The following is a 21,224-nucleotide window of genomic DNA, read 5'->3' on the forward strand; positions in this document are numbered from 1 at the left end:
AAATAAATAAAAGCTTTCGGTTTCACTTTAAATTTAACCTTGTTATGTGCTTTATTCATAAAGATTAGTGTAAGTGGGAAGTAAGTCCACCCATTCACCACTATTTTTACTATTTTCCCCTAATTGTCTTGGCATACTTTTTTATGAGTATCCATTTTATTAAGTGAAAATGTTGCTGTAGGTGACCAGTTTCATAGTATGTTATGTAACAAAAGTTATGGTTATCATCATTGCCTCATGGCATTTTAGAGTTGGAAGAAATTCTGAAATTCACCTGGTCGAACTTTTCATCTACTGCAGGATTTCTTTTTATTACATCCTTTGCAGGAAAAAAAAAAAATGCATACCTCTGCTTGAATATATGTGGGACAAGGGGTGGAGAGTTTTTCAAGGCAGATCATTCCATTTCTTAATATCTTGAATTCTTAGAAAGGTGTTCCTTATGATCTACTTTCTTAAGAGTTATAATCACTAGTACCATTCCTGACCTCAGGAGACTAAATAAGCATAATTCTGCTTCTGCCTGATGACCGTTTAAATATGTCAAGGTTGATATGCCCTCTTTTCCTGTCCCCTTAACATTTATCCTTAAGACTTAGGAAATACCTTCTGTTTCTTCAGGGTGCCATTAGTTTCTGGACCTCCTTACTCTCTTCTAGAGCTATAGCAGCTTGTAAATCATTTAAGTGTGCGTTTTGCATCAGCTTGTCATCATTTTATTTAAATTTGGGAAAAGCAGAGAGATAGACATTTATTTTTAATGAAATGTTAAATTATACACTTAAAATGAACAGGATCAGAATATTAGTATATCGGGGCCAGAATTGGCCTTTCTGACAAGGGTGCATAGTTCAAAAGAACTTAGTTACATAGCATCAGGGCTTAAATTGCGTTACAGTTGAAATCAAATTCTTTCATAAAACATTCCAATATCAGTTAAACATTTAAAAAACATTATTTAAACATTTTTGCCATAGCTGTTAGTTGTAAAAATTCAGTTAAGGGTCAAGAACTGTGGGTTAAGGTTTGAACTTTGCTGTTTTTCTTCTGATTTTGCCTATAGGGACAAATCATGCTGACGCTTTCTCACACTTTTTTCCGCAACTAAATGAAAAGCTAACAAAATTGAAATTTCCATCTCCACACAATGCCTTGGCTGAAAATTTAGGCCATTTGGGACAGTGTATGAATTATTTTAGGGCACCATTTACTGTGGTATTTCTGCTGTATGCTGAACTTCCCTAATCTAGACACCAGAATCTGAGTCAGGAAATCCTTTTTCATTGCGTAAATTCTGATTGACTGATGGTGCACGGGATGTGAGTTTCGAGTTTAGGCCCCAGTAATCATCATCTGAGTAAACATAATGGAAAATTGCTTTAAAGAGTCATGTAACAAAAGGTGTAACCAACTTTTGATTTGCGATGCTTGAATTCTCTTGAATGTCATTTCTTTCTTTCCTGCAATACAGGATGAGGCATGACACAACCAAATCACAGTCTCATTGTTGGGTATTTTCTATGTAACATACGCTTTGTTTTTGTTTTTCTCAAAAGGCGTTTAAATAGAAATCACCTTCAGCTGTTTCCTGAGTTGCTGTTTCTTGGGACTTCGAAGCTATACAGGCTGTAAGTAGACAGAAATAGTTATTGTTGCTTTGGATAGTACCTTCTGTTTTATTAAATGTATTTTGGATCTGTTTCCTTGTGCTTTTCTGGAATCTATTCACCAACAGATTAATGGATTAAAAGTTTGCCTTTCTTTCTTTTTTTTTTTCTCTTATGGAAATTTATGATTGGTTTTCCATGGCTCCAGTTGTGTTATTTGGTTAGCATTTAGTGGTTTATGTATGTGTTGTTGTAATTGTATTATTCTTTTTTGGTCATGTGATGATCGTGAGATTTACCTTACTTCTTTGTGGAGGTTTTTGATTAAGTTCTGATGGGAAAAATTGCCACTGTACTTCCTCTTCAGAGGAAGTTGGCAATGTTTTCTTGTAAAGTTGGGGTTCTTAATGTCAGCTTTTTTGATACTGTCTCTGTACTTGAGTAGCGTTTATTAGTCTGGAAATATAAGACATTTAAAGACGGCTGTAAATTTTCTCTTAAATGTTCCTTTTAAAGCCAGAATGCCAAACTCTGCAATACGAATGACTGTAAGGGTTTCGTATCAAATATGTCATAGGCTGTTAATGGAAGTACTTCTTTGGAAGGAGCATAATGTGAATTTTAGTCAGAATCGGTTTTTCCTCCCTGGAATGCTTGTTCGCTGACCTAATGCGTAATAGTGAAAACACATTTTTGAAAGCTTTTAAAATTAGATTTTCAGCCACATGAGTGGTTTTGTACAGATGGGAGATAGCTACAAAATGTTAGGAAAATAAATAGCAATGATTATTGATGTTCACGGATGTTGTGAAATAACTGTTGGGATATATAGAATAAATTGCTCGTCACGGCCCCACCTGGGTGATGGGGACGTCCCATATGTTCGTGTTTGTAGGGAAAGTGAACAGATTGCTTTTTTCCGAACTTGACTTTATAGCCGAGGCTTTGTAGCCTACCAGTTCAGTATTGTTATCAATTCCAGAAGTAGGAAGACTGTTTTCCTATAGCCCTCCGCCCATTGTAGCCAGTATCTCTGTTAGGTACCTTAACTTGCTATTGAGAGAACTTTCCCAGTAGGCAATGGTGTGGCCAGCTAACACACCAGATCTTCTCTCGAGAGTCTGTCTTTCCTGATACTGTTCCTCTAGGATAGCCAAAGTCGCCGAGCAGTATTTCTTCTCTTCTTTGTGTTCCCTGCTGGTTAATTGGCTCAATTGAAGTAAATTAAAAAAAAAATCTAAAGGAGAAACCCAGAGACTGCCTTTTTAACAAGAATTCTCTAGGGTCTATATTTACCAAGGAAATAGGATATAGGCTGTTATAAAGTTTATATGTATGTATATAAATTGACATATTTAAATATTTGTGCTTAGTTTCTAAGAAGGGCCACAGAGATGGTTTTAATAGTATTCTACTTTCTGCTTTAATTTTTGGTGATTGAGTGGATTTTGAAGAATTGACTTCAGGGCTACTATACAATGAGGTCTGTGAAACTACTACCTTGTTAATAGTGTGCGTATAAAAGCAATCCACACCAGTCTAGGAAATTGTCCATTTTCTATATAGCTGTGAAAATATAATTTAAACAGAATGACTGTCATCTAGAATTAAAATTATTAAACTGAAGAGGGGAAAATGTAGGAAGTAACTTCAACACTATCTCTGAGGAACAAGAATGTTTGATTTTTAGTCTAGAGGTACTTGAATAACCTTCTTAGGAAGCTTCAGATGGTGTAATCCAGTTCAGAATCCCATCTCAGCAAATTATATTCCGTTGAACATTTTGCCCTCTTTGACAATATCACATAGTGGACCAAGGGATTTTTCTCTTATGTTTTGTTATGGTTTTATAACTTTATGAAGCTGCGATATGAAAGGAGACTTGAAATCTTTAAGAAGTGAATTAAAGAATAATAACAACAGTAAACAAACACATAGGGACAGAGATTGGATTGGTGGTTACCAGAGGGGAAGGGGGGAGGGAGGAGGGTGAAAGGGATAATACAGTACATGTGTGTGGTGATGGGTTTAATTAGTATTTTGGTGGTGAACATGATGTAATCTATGCAGAAATAGAAGTACAACGATGTACACCTGAAATTTTTACAATGTTATAAACCAATATTACTGCAATAAACAAAAAATTAAAAAAAAAAAAAGAAACAGAACCCATAAAACTATAAGGCCACAGTTTCTAATAAATTAAAAGCATTTTTAAAAAAATGGGAAAATGGGCAGCTCGAAAATGTGGTCAGAGTTATAATGTGCCTTTCTGCCTTAAAGGATTTCCCCTGGGCGTTGATGTAAGATAAAATTTTGTTTGTTTGATAGGACTAATTGCAGGAGGGATTTGAATGCTTTGATGTTCCTGAAGTTAGAGGTCGATGGCCTAATGTTTAATATTGATTGGGATTTAACATCTGACATAGGCACTGGATACACATGGAAACATAGAGGTGTAATGTTTTCCTGCATCCTCACATTAGGAATCTTCTTTTGAGTTGAGGTACTGTTGTCTCACCTGAATTAGAATTAGTGATTGTTAGCACTGATCTTTCTCTTGAGAGGATAAGTTAGAAGCTACATGTGACCACTTTTTTATGATGGTGATCACTAATTAAATTACAACCACCATTAAGAGTCTTTAATAAATAAAGGAAAAAAAGTTTGTGAAGCTGACTGCCTGGCTAGTGTAATTTCTAAGAGGAAAGATGCAAGTTCAAATTTTTTTCATATGCTACAGGTGCCTAGTAGCTCACCCGACACAAATGTTCTAACAGATGGAAAAATGTGCACAAATCTGCATACAAAAATGTCCTTTAAAATGTTCATTTAAAAATGAATCTTTCTTTCATAAGCAGGATAAGAGACAGAACAAAGGATACAGGATTTTTGACAAATAACAAGGAAAATAGGTTGGGATAGGGAAAGTATTTGGCTGGTTGTTGCATATACATCTTAAGTGATCCATAGTTGCCCTACTGTATGATGTAGCAAAGCCATACACATCTAGAAGTCATGAAAGAAACAAATTTAGAATTTCTTTTCTCTTTATAAATTGTTGCGTAAAGCTAACTAGTATCTCTTTCTTTTTCTAGCTTATTGTAGCTTTTACCCTTATTTAATACAATTTTTTCCTGATACGTAACCAATGAAAAAGTTTACTGGTTTAATATATAGTTTATACACTGGTGTTTGATTTTTATCACTGTTTGCTTAGATTAAAGCTAGTCTGATGTACTGGACATTATGCAGATATTCTTTGCACTTTTGTAATGAAAGATCACCATTTGACTCTGGGCTGAAAATTTGATGCCAGGTGAAGAAGCGCACATGCTTTTTTTTTTGACTCTAAATGTAATATAAAAGAAAAGAGGGTACACTGTATATGAATTATGATTCGACATGGTTGGTTGCTGCTAGCGGCCAAATATGCTTTTCCTTTGCTGTCTGCTCCAATTTCTCTTTGGACGGGTTGAGAGAGCACTACATGTTCGGGTCAAGATGTTTGCTCAGAAATAGTAGTACAGTTGCAGCTGTGTTTGTTGGAGCAGGAGACTAGTTTAAATAGCATTACCATTTATCCAGTCCATTAACAGAACTCTGTAAAATAATACCAACTCTGCATAAACTACAGGACAGTGTAATAAAATTACAAGCTCTTGTTGACAGATGGAAAGTGTAAGTAGAAGGAAAGGAAAGTAAAGGGCCACAGGTTGGAGGTTAAAAGAGACAGCACTTAGTTTTCTTAACTTACGTAGATACTCCATCCTCCCCTTTGTTCCTCCTCCAAAACCAAGGTTGCATTTTTATTATCAATATAAGAGTGGAGAAAATTATTTTCAGAGAAGTCTGGAGCTGGTTAACTGACAGAGATTTCAGTGACTTTTGAAATGGTCAATTATGATTGATTGAAATTTATGAGTAGCAATTATCTTTATGAGTAGCATATACAAATCTTCCTGATAAATGTAACCTTAAAGAGACTTACCAGTGAATGATTCACACTTTTCAACTTGAGTTTGCAACTACTAATCCAGGCTCATTAGAGATGAATTTCAATGGTAGTACTGTGGTTGAGCATTTGGTTATAAATATTTGCTTTGTGGTTTCCAGTTTATTTCTTTGAGTATTACTATATTTACTCAGACTTCTTACGTAAGTTTAAGTACCCAAAACATGTTGCAGAAACTCATTTTTCACTTGTATTTACCAAAACAAAGCAAAACTAACAATGAAAAATAAATATATAGGTCCCAGTGATTCATTTTCTTTACTTCTTTGAATAAAAACTTTTTATTTCTGGTTCACAAGTGGCATTCATTATTCCCCAGTGAGTTTTGGAGCCACTCAATTATATAACATTATAAACAGTATTTTTAAAGCTAAGGGCTCTTTTTATGTGGCTTAGTGACTACTTACCTGAGACAAATAGATTTTGACCGCTTAGTTTGATTGGTCAGGTCACAATTGTCAGATGGGATCTCAGATTCTCAAAATTGTTTCTGATAATAATAATTGGGACTTTTTTAGAGGAAAATTTAATTTTTTATTTTATTAAGGTAAAAATTAATTTGCATAGCGTAACAAATATACAATTAAGCTGTCTTTGTTTCCCTTGGGCCCACTCCCATAGAAGGAACCTTAGTTTTTGTTTTTGTTTGTTAATAGTTATAAGAGTAACACATGGTCATGTTAGAAAGGTTTAGACAATTCAGAAAAACAGAAAAAGGAAAGTAGATATTATTCATTATCTCCCACCCAGATATAAACACTAGTATATACTTGTCAATTATTATTATCTTAGTTTTCTTTTTCTATGATTATGCGTATGAATTCTGGTATACATGTATTATGAAAACATTTTTTTTTTTATATCCCCGGGGTCTAGTATAAGTCTTGACCTTTAGAAAGCTCTCAGTAAGTGTTTGATGTATTGAATTAAATCTCTGTCAGGTTCAGGGTTTGTAACTTGAATGAGCAAGTAGTTAGAACTGGGAAGGCATTATGAATAATGGAGAACCAAATTAAATTTAAAGGATAACTTGGCTAATTAAATGTTTAGTCTCCTTAGGTTTTCTAAACATCGAAGGGTTTTGATAGACAAAACAAAATCAAAATGATCCATGTCCACCTAAGCAAAATATACCTCAATTTAATATTGTGATTATATAAAACTAATCCCCCAGTTTGCTAATGTCAATTTAGTCTCATAGGAGTCTTGTATTCAAAGATAAAAGCAGAATGCAACAGTGGAGGCTGTGTCAAAATTCCTCTTGAATTAATTTCTGCCAGCTCTGATTAAAGTGTGGGCTCCTAGAGGTGTCAGGTACCATAGTCTCCTGCTTCATTTTACTCTTGGCCTGTTTGGCCCCTGCCACAATAAATCCGACAGCGGTTGTGCAGGAATTGCAGGTTACAGTTGCTACGGTTACCGTTGTCCAGCCGGAGCGACATCATTACTCATTTAGGAGCTGCGGTGCTAGCTACCACTGATCTCTGTTGCTGAGACTGACTGCAGAAGAGCTTCATGTGTACAGGATGAAAGTTCTTCAGAAGGTGGTGTGTGCATGTGTTACCATTTGGTGCAAGGATACACTATTGGTATTGTTAATACTGATATTTTGCTAAAGAGGAACAGATTGACTCTTTATCTTTGAAAACAAAGAACCAGTAAGAGAGATAAAACTTAGAGAAAGTGTTAACTTTCAGTGATTAAAACACCAAGTTCTTTGTTACTTGATAAATAACTTATTAATTATTTATTATTATTGGACCCAAGGGACTCTGTTCTTGCCACTTAAAAAATAGAGATATACATGGAGTGTTTAATTTAAAGAGATCACTACTACATAACTAAAAGTTTGTTTTTAAGTAGACAGATGAAAGACTGAACATATTTCAGAGTAGCCATTACCACTTGCCAGGAAAAAAAAAAGAACAATGAACAGGACCTACTTTTGATTTTGTTTTTAAGTCAACATGTAATCCTATAATTTAGAAGTTATATAACCAATGAAGATTAAGATTGTATTTGAGATTTTTGCTAGGCCTTATGTTGATAGTTTTTACTTCAAAGGGATCTGTAGTAGAAGACTTGTTGCTGGAGAAAATTAGAAATTGGCAGATTTCTGCTGTTGCCAACCCACAGAGTAGACTCTCTGAGTCAAATCCACAGTGTAGTTCACGTCATAGCAGTCAAGTGCGAGAATGTCTTTCTCACTCAAGTGTACTTGTTTAAATGGGTGCTTTCCCAAATGGAAATGTTTCTGTCTCCACCAACAAGTACTCATGGTATGCCAACTTGGATTTGGAGAATATGGTGATAGATGCTAAGGAGAAAAACTGGCATAATATGTGACCCCACGTAATATGTGGTATTTGTGGGCCTCAGCTATTGCTAACATCTGATCTGTAATATGTAAATTAAAGCCTAGAGGGTTCATCGAGAGTGATTGTGTTTTCTGAAACATGAATTTAAGTATATGGTTTTCGTGTCAAAAAGATATCACTGAATACACATCATCAGGGACTATTTAAAAATTTGACTGTAAGTCATAAAATTACCATTGCAATCTCAAGATTATAATTTGGTGACTGAAGTTTACATAAATATTAATTCTAGGGATAAGAGTCCATAGGGTTTTAGTTCTATTTAACTAATTTTAATGTATTTACATCATGTTTTAAGACAATGAAATCAATTAATTTGTATCCTAAGAGAGGTGGTGTAAAATACTAGTGTTTAAATGCCTACTCAGATATTAGTGGCTCTGCTTTCTTTGGAAATTGATCGACACCTCTGGAGTCAAGTTTCCTTATTTGTAAAATGGGAATGATCGTAATATTTACTTCCTGGGTACATTTCAAGTCATAATTTAGACTATGTATTCAAAAGAACATCAGCTTTTAAGTCTGACAGATATTTGTATTATTATCACCCTCTCATTGAAAAATAAGATGAAAATAATAGTCACAAAGATGTTCTTGCAAATCTGCTGCTTCTATTTCACCTCACTTTAGCACTTATTTTCAGTGTAATGATAGATACATAAGTGTAGCCACATTAATTTTTTGTACCACTACAAATTAACATAAAATGTGCATTTGCACCATTTTATTTATCCTTACTTGGCCACAGAAGGTACATTAAGGCCAGAATGTTCTTAATGAGATCTTTTCCCCTCTCCCAGTTGATGATTCATATAGTTTTAAAATTCCTATATACAATGAATTAGGGATAAAAACAGAGACTATGACTCAGGAAGTATTTATGTTAGTCCACATATCTAGGTTGTTGTTTTAATGATGTGTTTTCCTGAATCACAAAATGAAGGAAAAATACGAATTAGAAAATGCTGAATAAACACCTTTAACTATAGGTAAACGTTTCTGAAAGTTATTCAGAAGATTTATATACGTTGCTAAAGAACATTTTTTTACTAGTTAAAGTTTCAATTTTTAAAACAATATAAGATAATCCATTGCTCTTACACTATACAAATATGATTTGATCTGTGGAATATTCTGTCTTCTTTATGTAACTGCGTATGTGATTTTAAGTACATTTTTAGACTAAACATTATGTCAAAATGCAGTACAAATTGCAAACTGTTTAGCACTTTGGATTTAAACAATATTTAATAATGAAATAGATTTGAGCCCGAAGTTATTTTTGTTTTGTTTTGTTTTTATCACATCTCCAATACTTCTTGTAAGTACATAAGCTTTGCAGTCAGATGAATGGGGGTGCATGTCCCCTTCATTACCTGTTACCCATAGCCAAGTTAATTGCCATCGCTGAAATCTTTGTAGAGGATTGACCTTAAAATATTTGATAAATTGTGGTATAAGAAACTTTGGGCAGAAGGTTGAAAAATACCTAAATTCTAGAGAAGGAAGCAATGAAAATAAAAAGGCCTGTCGGTGGCAACGCCCGTGGTCAAGGGTACAACATGGCTGTGTGAAATGTTATTAAGAGAACATCTGTGCCTCTTGAAATGTCCCCCAAATGAATGTGTACAGCTAAGTATGGCAACTTTATTTAAGTGTTTAAAAAAAAAACCTTAAAGAAAAGAGAAATAAATAAGTCTGGAAACAGAATGGGAAAAGATAGCTTTGCCCTGTCATGATAGGTTTCTTCTACTAGTGAAAGATTAAAGCTTGAAGTATGTGAATAGCTGAGAACAGCACAGAGAAAGGTTGATTGCTTCCCCTCCAACAGTTCCAATTGATTGAAAAAAAGCCTAATTTAAAGTTCTGTTTGTTCTATGTCTTAAACCATCAGAATTCTCTTTTAGGACTAGAGGAATGCTCTGGAGGAAAAAGAATTCAAGGATAAAAAGTCATTGCAAGCCAACAATTGTTCCTAATCCTCACAAAATGCTGGAGAAATTAAATTTATTCTTTATTGCTCAAAGTGTTACCTAGGTCACTGGGCGATGGGAAAATTGGACTGGAAGTTGAGTAGGCGCAAGCTTTGTTTTGTGTCTAGATGCTTAACCTTAGACACGACAAGGCATCTTAGAGTGTTGTGGGAACTTGGTTCAGAGCGTTAACACCAAGACTTTTATTACCCCGGATTTATAATAGGCTGTGCTGTCAACAGATGAAAATGTTGTGTTTACATTTCAGTGTTAAATGATCATTTAATTAACACCTAAGGAAAAAAACCTTGTGAAATTCTTAGCAGCTTTTATTGTTGGTTTCCCGGGAGGTTTTAATATCTGAGATTTCTTTTTTGTAAGTAGAGACACAAAAGACATTATAAACTTTTTAAGGAAGACAAATAGTTTAACCTTGACCCTTTTTTTCTAAAATATTAATTTTAATTACATTTTAAATCTGGTGTGCTTATTTAAAAGGTTTCTAGACTAATATATTAAAACATGTCTTAAAACATTTTATTTTTGTATAAACATTTAACATTTAAATATTTTTTAATTTACATTCTCTAAAATACTTGAAATTACCAATTAGTTTATCTTAAGAGGTTTAATACATTTAGAATACTAATTGTACATATTTTACATCTTTTAAACAACCACCGTAGTTACGCTGCTTTAAGAAGCAGCATCAAAATAAATAATCATAGGCAAGCAAATTCTGTAAGAAAAAAGGTACATTATTATTATATTATCACCAGCATTATTTAATTGGAGATAGTTACTATCATATGATGAAAGAAGTTTGTATGTAAACAAAAGGAAGGATGATGCCATTAATATGAAAATTCAGATTCACTTCATTAATTACTAAAAGATTAGATCTTATCAAATGCCTTAATTTATTCTTGATCTTTTATAAAAACAGTTACCTAAAAAAGGAATGGTCTTGAGGCAAATTGATAACTTGTGGAAAATATAATATGTACTGTCAAGGGCAGCTACACACTCAGTAACACTTTATTTTTCTGAAAATATTACTAGAATTTGTATCTGTTATTTCTCTCCTTTTATCTGGATATGCAACTTCGTATTGAATATGTGAAATTTTAAAAAATATTTACTAATTTACTTGCTGTTAAAGTAAAATCTTCCTTAATTTTTTCAGAAATGAACATGCCGTTATAGTATAGTTTTTCTAAGTGTGCTATTTTTATTCCTACTGAAACTAAAAATGTTTATCCTTTTTTTAAGTTTAAATTCAAATGCCTCTGGATAAAACCTACTTTCTGTATTATTCATGGTAAAAGAGTGCAAGGAGGATTGAATGTTATTAAAATCTCTTAATAGAAAGCCCTGCTTTGAACTAAGAATTATATTCTCATTCACAAAGTATTGCTGAACATTATATAGGCACTTTGTACAATGTTATATGCTCTTCTGACTTCTATCAAGTTTCAGCTTTTCTCCAAAACTTTCCTTGTTTTTTTTTTAGCCCACATTGATCTTTTTCTTCCCAAAGCTGCTTCTCCACCCAGAGTCTAGGAACAAAAACCCACAAATAGGAACATTGCTTTAAATTTTATCTCCTTTACATAAGGATGTGCCTTTTGATCGAGGTAGTTGCAAGACACAGAATAGCTCAGAAATTAAAAAGTGTGAAAGAAAAAGAGAGAAAGAGAGGAGTAGTGATTTAACCTAGTGATTTAACATGCTGGATAGCCACCCTATTCTAAATGATGATGTTCGTTTATACCAGCCGATGTTCCAAGCCAGCCACGTAGAGGGGTGTGTGTGTGTGTGTGTGTGTGTGTGTGTGTGTGTGTGTGTGTGTGTTTGGGAGGTAGGTGGGGATACTGAGAGCTAGAGAAGCATAACAATTCTGTGGATGTTCAAAATGCTTGAATAATACATATTTAGAGAAATTTCACTTAACATAGTTAAATGCATTGCTTTTATATCGAAAAAGCCGGTGATATGCTCTTATACTGAGAAAGTCAGTGTCAAAATTTTATGCATTAGTTATTTGGAATCTCTAACTAGAAATCAGAAAGAAAGATTCCAGGATTTATTTTAGATAAAATCTCCAAGTTTCCTCTTAAAGAATAGGAGTAACAGTTCCCAATACAAACAATTATGCTGTCATGAATGTATTTGATAGTTATTCTATTGAAACCATTGCATATAATGAGATTGGGAGATAGGATATCTAGAAATATGCTTATTCTACTCTGCAGTGATTAGGTTAGTTAAAATTAACTGCTTTTTGCATAAGACTTTTTTGCCTGACTTTCAAGACCCACTATAATCTAGTGCTACATTACCTCTTTATCACTGCCCTCACAGTATATATGCCGTATTCCTGTTACTGCCTGGAAATTCCCGGCACATTTCTGGTCTCCTTTCTTGCCTCCAATGTATATAGTAGTGTGGTTTACCCTCCTCATAGAAGCCTCACCTCCTCTATCAAACCTTTCTCAACTCTCCAAATGATCAGTCATTATAATGTGGTGGTTATGAGTACAGACTATTGACTCAGACTACCTGGGTTTGAATCACTTAATGTGTAAGCTTGGGAATGTCACTCAATGACCTGCCCTGTGCCTCAGTTCCCCCTGTGGAAAATCAGGATGGTAATAGAATTTACCTCGTGGAAGTGCTGTCTGGGGTAAATTATTCACTAAATAAATAAGGCTTAGAATGATGCTTGCTATACAGTAAGTGCTATGTATTTTATTTTGTTTTTATTTTTTTATTATTAAAACAATGATTATAATTTTCTGTCTCATATAGTGTGCTGTCACATATTATTCTCTAATCCTAACGTGTGTTAACTTTGCAGACTCCTGTCTTACGTTTGTCTTTGCTTTACATATAGCATCTAGCCTAGTGGAGGTTGGTTAATCAATACTTTTCGACTGAATGCTTAATGGAAATTAAACCTGAAAAAGCCACTAACAGTAGTTTGAATTTGGGATGAAATACACTGTGGCGTGAAAAGAACACTTGATCAGAAGTCAAAAGACATACTAGTTATATATCTAGCACTGCTGGTCACTAGCTGCAGATGCTGAACAAAGGTACTTGATCTCTTTTTGAGAAGCAATTTTTTTGCTTGTAAAAATATATAGTAGGTCAGATAAGAGAGGGACCATGTCTGATGCATTCACCATCATATCACCAGAATTGACCACAAGGCCTCCTGGTCTCTAGGGGATGCTGAAATATAATTGAGGGAAGGGGAGGAGATTGAAATATATCCAAGATTTGTTCTAGCTCTTTTTCAAAAATTTATAGGGAATGCTTCATAGCACTTGCTAGAATTATAATGGTAATAAACCAGGAATTAGATAATTAGATTGTGGATGAGGGATTTTGAGATTGTTCTCTTTCCTATTAGCAATTTAAAAAGTAAAGGCAGTTTCTTTACTGGATAAATATAGTCTGCTTACATTTTGCATGGCTTTGCTATTAAATGTGTATTATTTGAAGGCTTAGGTTAAAAAATGATTAAAGGAGATTTGATGATTACTCGTTATTAAGTGGTTGTCCTGATACTTGATAATGCCTCAATATGAGCTAAGTGGTGTACACTTGAGGTAGTTTCTATAATCACCTGCCTCTCAGACATCGCTAATGGTAGCATAAAGAAGTGAGTTAAAAATCAAACAAGACAAATCAAGGGAGAATAATGGAGTTGGTTCATGCAGGTTTTTATGTTCATGTTTGTGTTTTCATCTTTTGATTGTAACTGGTTTGAGAACCTGGACCATCATTTTCTGTAATTCTCCCTAGTAAATGTGTTGTGCACCCTGGTCAATTAATTTTCCTGACCTTTTGAGGAGAATAGAGTGTATAGAACCTGAATACCCTGAAGGCAACTGAAATCTGGAGTCTGTTTCTAAAAGGCGAACTCATTCTCTGAATTGGTGTGGTTTTCTTTCCCTCTCTTTAAAGGGAATGAATTCCACACCTAATGAATAGTTTCAAGGAAAGTTGTTAATCAGGTACTCCCAGTGACCACCCTGGATTCTTCTTTTATTACACAGGAACGTGATGGAATGAGAAAGCAACATAGTTACATTTGATAAAAGGAAATACCTTTTTTCCTCTCCCCACCCACCATGTAATCCCCTGGAATTTAGTTGATGCGGGAAGTTACTGCAGCAAATAGTGTGTTTGAAAAAGCAAAGTTGTATGAACAAGAAGAACACTTGTAGCTACAATAATTACATTAAAATCACAAAGTATATCAATCATCATATTTCAGAGCAAGAGTTCTCACCTTAGAGAGTCTGGAAATAATTTTTTTTTTTTAATTCTTGTCAGTCGTACAATGAAGTTATACAATGAACAGTGTCACTATTATCAACATTATTTTTTGTTTTTTTATGAGTTATCAGATATCCTTCTGTTGCCCTGAGATAGAACACTAGATCAAAATCAGATGAAGAACTTGAACTAAATATGACAGAGGGGCAAAAAAAGAACTATAAATATAACAGAATATTTTTAAAATGGACAAATGTCATTCTTCAATCCCTTCCTATTCAGAAATCATACACTAATTTAAAGAGAGAAGAGTGGTTTAAAACAATAACAGTAGAGTCCAGATATGGCTTTATTTTCTAAATTTAAGTGACCTGGTTTAAGAACACTATTAAAGTGTAGATAAACATGTTTTGATAGAGGTTATTTCCAAATAAATGTTATACCCCCATCATCAGTGTGGTATCTGTTACAAGGTACTTAATTTTGTTATATTTTTGTAAGATGGTTCAGATTTAGATTTTTTTTAAGTATAGCTCTTTTCTGCAGTTCTCAAGCATGTGTTATTTTGATGCTTTGTATTTATTGCTCTACTGATTATTTTATATGTATTATATTTCAAAGCCGTGATTTCTAAAAGGTGCCCTCCAGTGATCCAAGAGAAAAGTATTTTGTGATCAAAGGTGTCGGGAAATAATAAAAATCATATCCCCTGTGATGACTGCAGTGTACACTGTGTATTAATCTCTAAGGCATCGTGTAATAAAGAAATCTGTTTAACTTTTTAAAATATGTTTCCCAAAGTTATTTGACTATACAAGACTCCTGCTTTCTCTGCTTCTCCCACTTACACCAATTAATCCAAATAAGCAAGAGCAGCCTTTAGCTGTTCCAAAGAATAATTACTTATTGTTAATTCTGATTGAGATTTTTTTAAAAAATAAGTATTTTAGATGTGGGTGATTGCGGTTTAATGTTATTTTTCTTGTACCAGCATGGTCAGGTAACTTTTTATAGTGCATTGCCTTTATAAATCTGCTCTTTTCAGCCCACCTTTGCAGATGAACTTGGCATTCCTTTGTTCCCTCTAGGAATAGAGAAATTTAGATCCTTTCGTAAAGAATTTCAATAACTTAGCACTAGTATTTGCTTCTATCTTTGTGTTTGTGTGTATTGTATGTAAAGTCATTTGTTGAATGCACACACACACACAGCACCACTCGACTACTATTTTAATGATTGCCAACATTTTATCACTTACCTCTTTTTCTCTTCTCTGCTTCTGCGATTACACCACCTGGAATCTTGTGGAGTATCTGCTGTGAACAGCGGTCTTTAGCAACACAAGGAGGCGTGCATCCTGTAAGCTAGGTGTCAGCTTGCAGGAGTCTTTCTCACTCACCGAGAGCGTGTTGAAGCCGAAAGTGTTTTATGTGCAATTTGTAGATGGTTGATGGGCTTTGAAATCAACATGAAGTTTAATTTGTTCAGTTGTTTTGACCAAAAAACCCATCTCTCCAGGACTAGATGGCGAAATAACTTAGATCTGAAAAATTTGAGACAGGATTAAAAAAAAAGAAGAAGAAATAGTATTATAAATCTCCTAAGACATCTTTTTTCATACACCTGATAGGTGCTTCTTACTAGAATACGTATACTGATCATTACCGAAAATTCTGGTCCTTTCTCTTAGTTGCCCCAGGATGTTGCTTTGACTGCCAATTCTTATTTATATTAAATATTGGGGTGAAGGGTGTCAAAGAAGATACCAGATTATGGCTAAAACAAAACTACATTTTTCCATCCAGTTTTATTGAAATATAATTGGTATTCAGCACCAAGTTTAAGGTGTACAGCATAACGATTTGGCTTACATATATCATGATTACCACAATAAGTTTAGTTAACACCCGTCATCTCATATAAATACAAAATAAAAGAAAAAGAAAAAAAGTTTTCCTTGTGATGAGAACTCTTAGGATTTACTCTTTTAACAATCTTCATATATGTCATACCTTAGTATTAGCTACAGACATCATTTTACATTATACCCCTAGTACTTATTTATCTTATAACTGGAATTTTTGTACCTTTTGACCCCCTTCACCCATTTTCCCCTCCCCCTCCCCTCTACCTCTGGAAACTACAAGTCTGATCTCTTTTTCTGTGAGTTTGTTTTTTTTTTTTAGATTCCACATATAAGTGAGATCATACAGCATTTATCTTACTCTGTCTGACTTATTTCACTTAGCCTAATGCCCTCAAGATCCATCCATATTGTCACAAATGGCAGGATTTCCTCATTTTCTATGGCTGAAGAAACCATTGTTTAACTGTACCACAACTTCTTTATCCATTCATCCATCTATGGACACTTAGGTTGTTTCCATGTCTTGGTTATTGTAAATAATGCTGCAGTGAACGTGAGGGTGCAAATATATCTTCGACATAGTGTTTTCATTTCCTTCAGATATATTGCCAGAAGTGGGATTGCTGGATCATGTGGTAGTTCTATCTTTAATTTTTTGAGAAGCCTCCATACTGTTTTCCATAGGGCTTGCACCAATTTACATTCCCACCAACAGTGCACAAGGGTTCTCTTTTCTCCACATCCTTGGCAGTATTAAAACAAAACTACTTTAAAGCCTGACATTAAATGGATTTAATAGAAATAATTCACTTCAAATTAGATCCAGTATTTACAAACACATTTATTGTTTGGATTTTATTAAAAGCATAAATGTAATCCATTTTGTGATAGTTTAGGTTCCTTCTGCATGAGGAAGCTGAGTACCCTAACCCTTTCTTCCCAATTCCCTGGTTTCTTTTTCTCTTTAGGCTCCATCACCATCTATTATACTGTGTATTTTGCTTATTTATCTGGTTGTCTGTCCCTCTCAGTTAAAATGAAAGTTTCGTGAAGGCAGAGAACAGTAGTAGGTACACAAGAAATATTGGTGGAATGAATTAATATAGACTTTGCAACAGGTGGCCAGAATTTGAATCCTAGCTTCAAGTCTTCCTAGCTGTGTGACTTGGAGCACATTACTTGACCTTTCTGCCTCAATATCTTCTTTAAGATGGAGATAATTAAAGCATCAATGTTAGAGTCATCGGGAGGATTAGATGATGTAATGCATCTGCCACAGAATTCAATTGTTGTTAAATATTATAAATCAAACAACTCTCAAATTGGTTGAGGAAAAATAACCAAATATTTACCATCATCTGTTAAAATCAGTTGTTATTGTTTTCTGGGTTTTGCCTGAGTCGACCCCTCCTGTCCCCCCAATATAAGAATGGGAAGCCTAACTGTGCAGAGACACATTACAAGCTGCCTGTTCTCTCCTTCTTTCTTTCTACATGTTTCATGAGTTCTCCATTTGCATGGAGTTCTCCATCTTCCCAGTCTTGCATCTGGAATGCTGAAATCCCACCCGGCTTTGCCACTAACCAGGCATTGCTTTACTTCCTCGCAATGGGGACTGCTGCCATTCAGAGGGTGCCCCCACCATGCCTGGGGAGTGGGGCTCCTCTCCCTTGTGTCGCTATGCAGTACCAAACAATAGATGCCTTCCAATATGCAGATGTCTTCACTTAGTTAATTAACTAAGTGAAGTTATATATATAACTAAGTTATATATATTTTATATATAGTGATTATTAGTTTGCTAACAAAATCCCCTCCCTAGGTTGTACTCTTGAGGGCTTGGGCAGATTCATCTCTATTCACCATAGACCAGTATTCACATACAGTGGACACTCTAATGTTTGTAGACTGAAGGAAAAGGCAGGTGGTACAGAGGATCCACAGAGGCATCTTTCATGGCAAATGAGCTGCAGAAAGCATTTGAAGCTTTATCTTTTTAATATCTTTGCATTTGTTCTTCCTTGAAGTTTAAAGAGAATAGCAATTGTAAACTTGTTCAGTTAGTATGTCATATATTGACATATGCACTGATACATAGGTCGTTTTTTGTACCAATTTCCTCACTCTTCTATGTATGAAAGCCTGAAAAAAGGTTATTCTACAATATCTTTTATAGTATTTATCAATTCTTTCCTAATATTTTTACACATTTGTGCGCGTGTATGATTTTGTTTAATTTGCAAAGAAAACAACATTGCTACAAAATTACTACAAGATAGAAATTACTAAAATGATAGGAAGCAACTGAGCCAGCTGGTCATCTCATCATTTTGTATCCTTACATGGGTTGCTAAGGCACAGCTTGCATTATTTTGCGTGCTTCCACAATTCTTTGCCATTCTAGAGCATGCACTTCTGACATTTTTATTAGGCTTTTGTGTTTGGTCACTGTATTAAATCCAGCAATTTATTCCTTTCCAGTTAAATTGTCTTCCCTGTACAAGGGTGGAGAAGAATTCACAGCGCCTGCACGTAAAAGGCCATTATCTTATCTTAGCAAGTCCAGCCCTACAGAGACAGTGAATCATGACAGCTCAGCTGGGAAGATGGGGAATAGGGAACTGGATCATGGAGGGCCCAAGAGTGAGAGTGAGTCAATAACGAGGCCTACAGCGTGGGGTGGTGGTAAGTGCAGCACCAGCGGCCAGTGTTAGCACCCCTGTGCTGATCCTGGCCTGAGAGACCGTTTAGCAGATAGACTGAAGTTTGCATCCGGGGAGTGTGCTCTGCCCATTATCTTGATTTACTTGTAGCTTGTAGAAACTACTCAGGAGACATACTACCCATTGTTATTTTTTTTGCCCCACATCAAATCACCTTTATTCTGGATGGAATAAGCATGCTGACATTTGGTGTGTATTGCTGGGGGCAGGCATAATTAAACAACTATGTAGAAACTTTGGTGCTTTTCTCTAATACAGCCTTCCTTCCACGAGGGGAAACATTTTCGTATTGGAGAAGGAGGAGGTGATGCGGCTAGAAGGGTCGAGTCAGCTGTACAGCTCTCATAGGTTGAGTACGTGACCCAGGAGCTCTCCACAGGGAGAATAGTTCCTCATTTATTCACAGGAATAGTTCCTCATTTGATCTTCAGCAATATGAAGGAGAACCAAATTACAGATGAGAAAACTGAGACCCAAAGAGATGATGTAATTTGCCCAAGTGGCAGGCTGGCATTTGATTACAGTATAGAACTCCTTGCCACATATATTAACTGGACAGGGGACAAGAGTTTCTTTTAATTAGGTAAAAATACTACGAAATTCGTGATTCTTATTATATTCTTATAATATATTTTAACTCCTCACCTTTTTTTGTGCATTGTTAACTGGCATACATAGGTGCTTATAGGGAGCTTGTCACCTTGTCTCCCCGACCCTGTCCAATCACTTATCCAAACTTGAAGCTTAGTGTCACTTTGACTCATTTACTCTCTCTTATCCCCACTGACAGGGTCTGTTGACTCTACCTCCGGAGGACTACGTCTGTCCCTCTTCTCCTTTCCCTGTCTTGAGCTTACTTCCAAACTAGTTTCCTCTGCTCCAGGATTTCTTCATCCACACCATCGTCTGCCCAATATCTAGAAGTATCCTCTTAAAGCACAGCTAGGATTATGTCTTTTCCCCAGTCAAAAGTCATTTTGTATATTAGCATAGAGGTTTAGATTTAACAAAACATTTTCCCATACATTATATTCAAGGGAACTCTGATAAATACATGTCACTGCCTCAGTTATGTAGATGAAATACTGTAGCTGAAAGTGGTTAACTGAGTTACCAGCCCACCGTCATAAGGCTAGTAAATTGATAGAACTATTATTTTCTTCTTAACTTTTACTAACACTCCGTGTCTGTAGTCTAAACTCCTATCTTGGCCTTCAAGTTCCTTCAGGGGCCTCAAGTTATCATTCTTGTTTCCTGATGTTTTCTTATTAAACTGTGTACTTGCAGAATTACACGAGTAACTTAGCTACTCTTGAGCCTCTGGACTTTTGCTTCTGATAGTCCTTCTGCCTTCTTCACCAGGCAAACTTCTATTCACCGCCCAAGACCCAGATCATGCCTCCTCCACCATGAAGACCTACTTGATTTCACCCAGGAAAATGTGACCCCATTTACTCAGTACCTCAGGCAAACAGTGCTCTGTGTTTGGAGGTCTTACACACTAGCCTAGCACAGATTATCCCTCTTCCCCGGAGTATTTCTTCCTTCTTTACTGCCTGGCAGAATACCTCCCATCTGCTTTGTGGCTAACATTATGCCTTGTATCTCGAGAGAATGTTGTAGCAGGGGTCCTATTTTATTTATCTCACTATCACCTTTGGTCCTGGCCCATAGTTGGGCCTGCTTTGTTGATTAGATGAGCTTACTTTCAGACTGTACATAATGATCTCAAGCGTGTCCTTCTTCTGTGAGGCTCTTTCTGGAGAGCTTACTCTGAGCCTGCTTCCTTTGCAGCCTTGCCTCGCAGTCTTCCTTATGCCTCTGTTGGTTTTATGTAACAGCTGTCTTACATCATAGTGAGTTTGTCCCTCTCTCTCCCCTTCTAGAATTCAAGCTTCTGGTGGCAAGTTTTAAGTCTTTTTCATTTTTATGCTTCCCAGGGCACCGACCACAGCACTAAGCATGTAGGAGAACCTCGATAAATGCTTGTTAAGTAGATTTAATACAGATTCTTCATTCTTTTCCTCCAAGTCAAATTTCTATCATTGAAACAGAAAACATCCGTCTGAAAAAAAAATCAGAGAGACTTCAGTAACATTGTGTCTGAGTTTTAAACAGTTCATATTTGAAGAAATGAGAGCATGTTTATGTGTGTAGATTGATAAGTCAATGCAATGTCCAGGTAAACAATCCTTGCAGCTGTTGTATTCCATCATGTTTCTTATGGGAACGTAGTATGTTAATTTATTTTAGAATTTAAAAAGAAGTGGCATGTGAGTCAGCAGGCTGTGATGAAGAGAGCCAAGTTTTAGTGGGCAGACAGGATGGGGTTCAAACTCTAGTTTCAGCAGTGCACTGGGCGGGAAACACT

General features: G+C 35.4%; 1 protein-coding gene across 2 annotated transcripts in view; it reads left to right on the forward strand.

The window, feature by feature from the left end:
- The window catches only part of SLIT2 (slit guidance ligand 2), a 364,985-nt gene that overhangs the window by 15,033 nt on the left and 328,728 nt on the right, over positions 1–21,224 (forward strand). For both annotated transcript variants that reach the window (XM_058546810.1, XM_058546811.1), the window contains exon 4: positions 1,557–1,628. In XM_058546810.1, the coding sequence (XP_058402793.1) occupies positions 1,557–1,628 (72 nt within the window). The remainder of the gene's footprint in view (positions 1–1,556; positions 1,629–21,224) is intronic.

Source organism: Diceros bicornis, chromosome 8 (genome assembly GCF_020826845.1).
Source record: "Diceros bicornis minor isolate mBicDic1 chromosome 8, mDicBic1.mat.cur, whole genome shotgun sequence".
Classification (NCBI taxonomy): domain Eukaryota; kingdom Metazoa; phylum Chordata; class Mammalia; order Perissodactyla; family Rhinocerotidae; genus Diceros; species Diceros bicornis.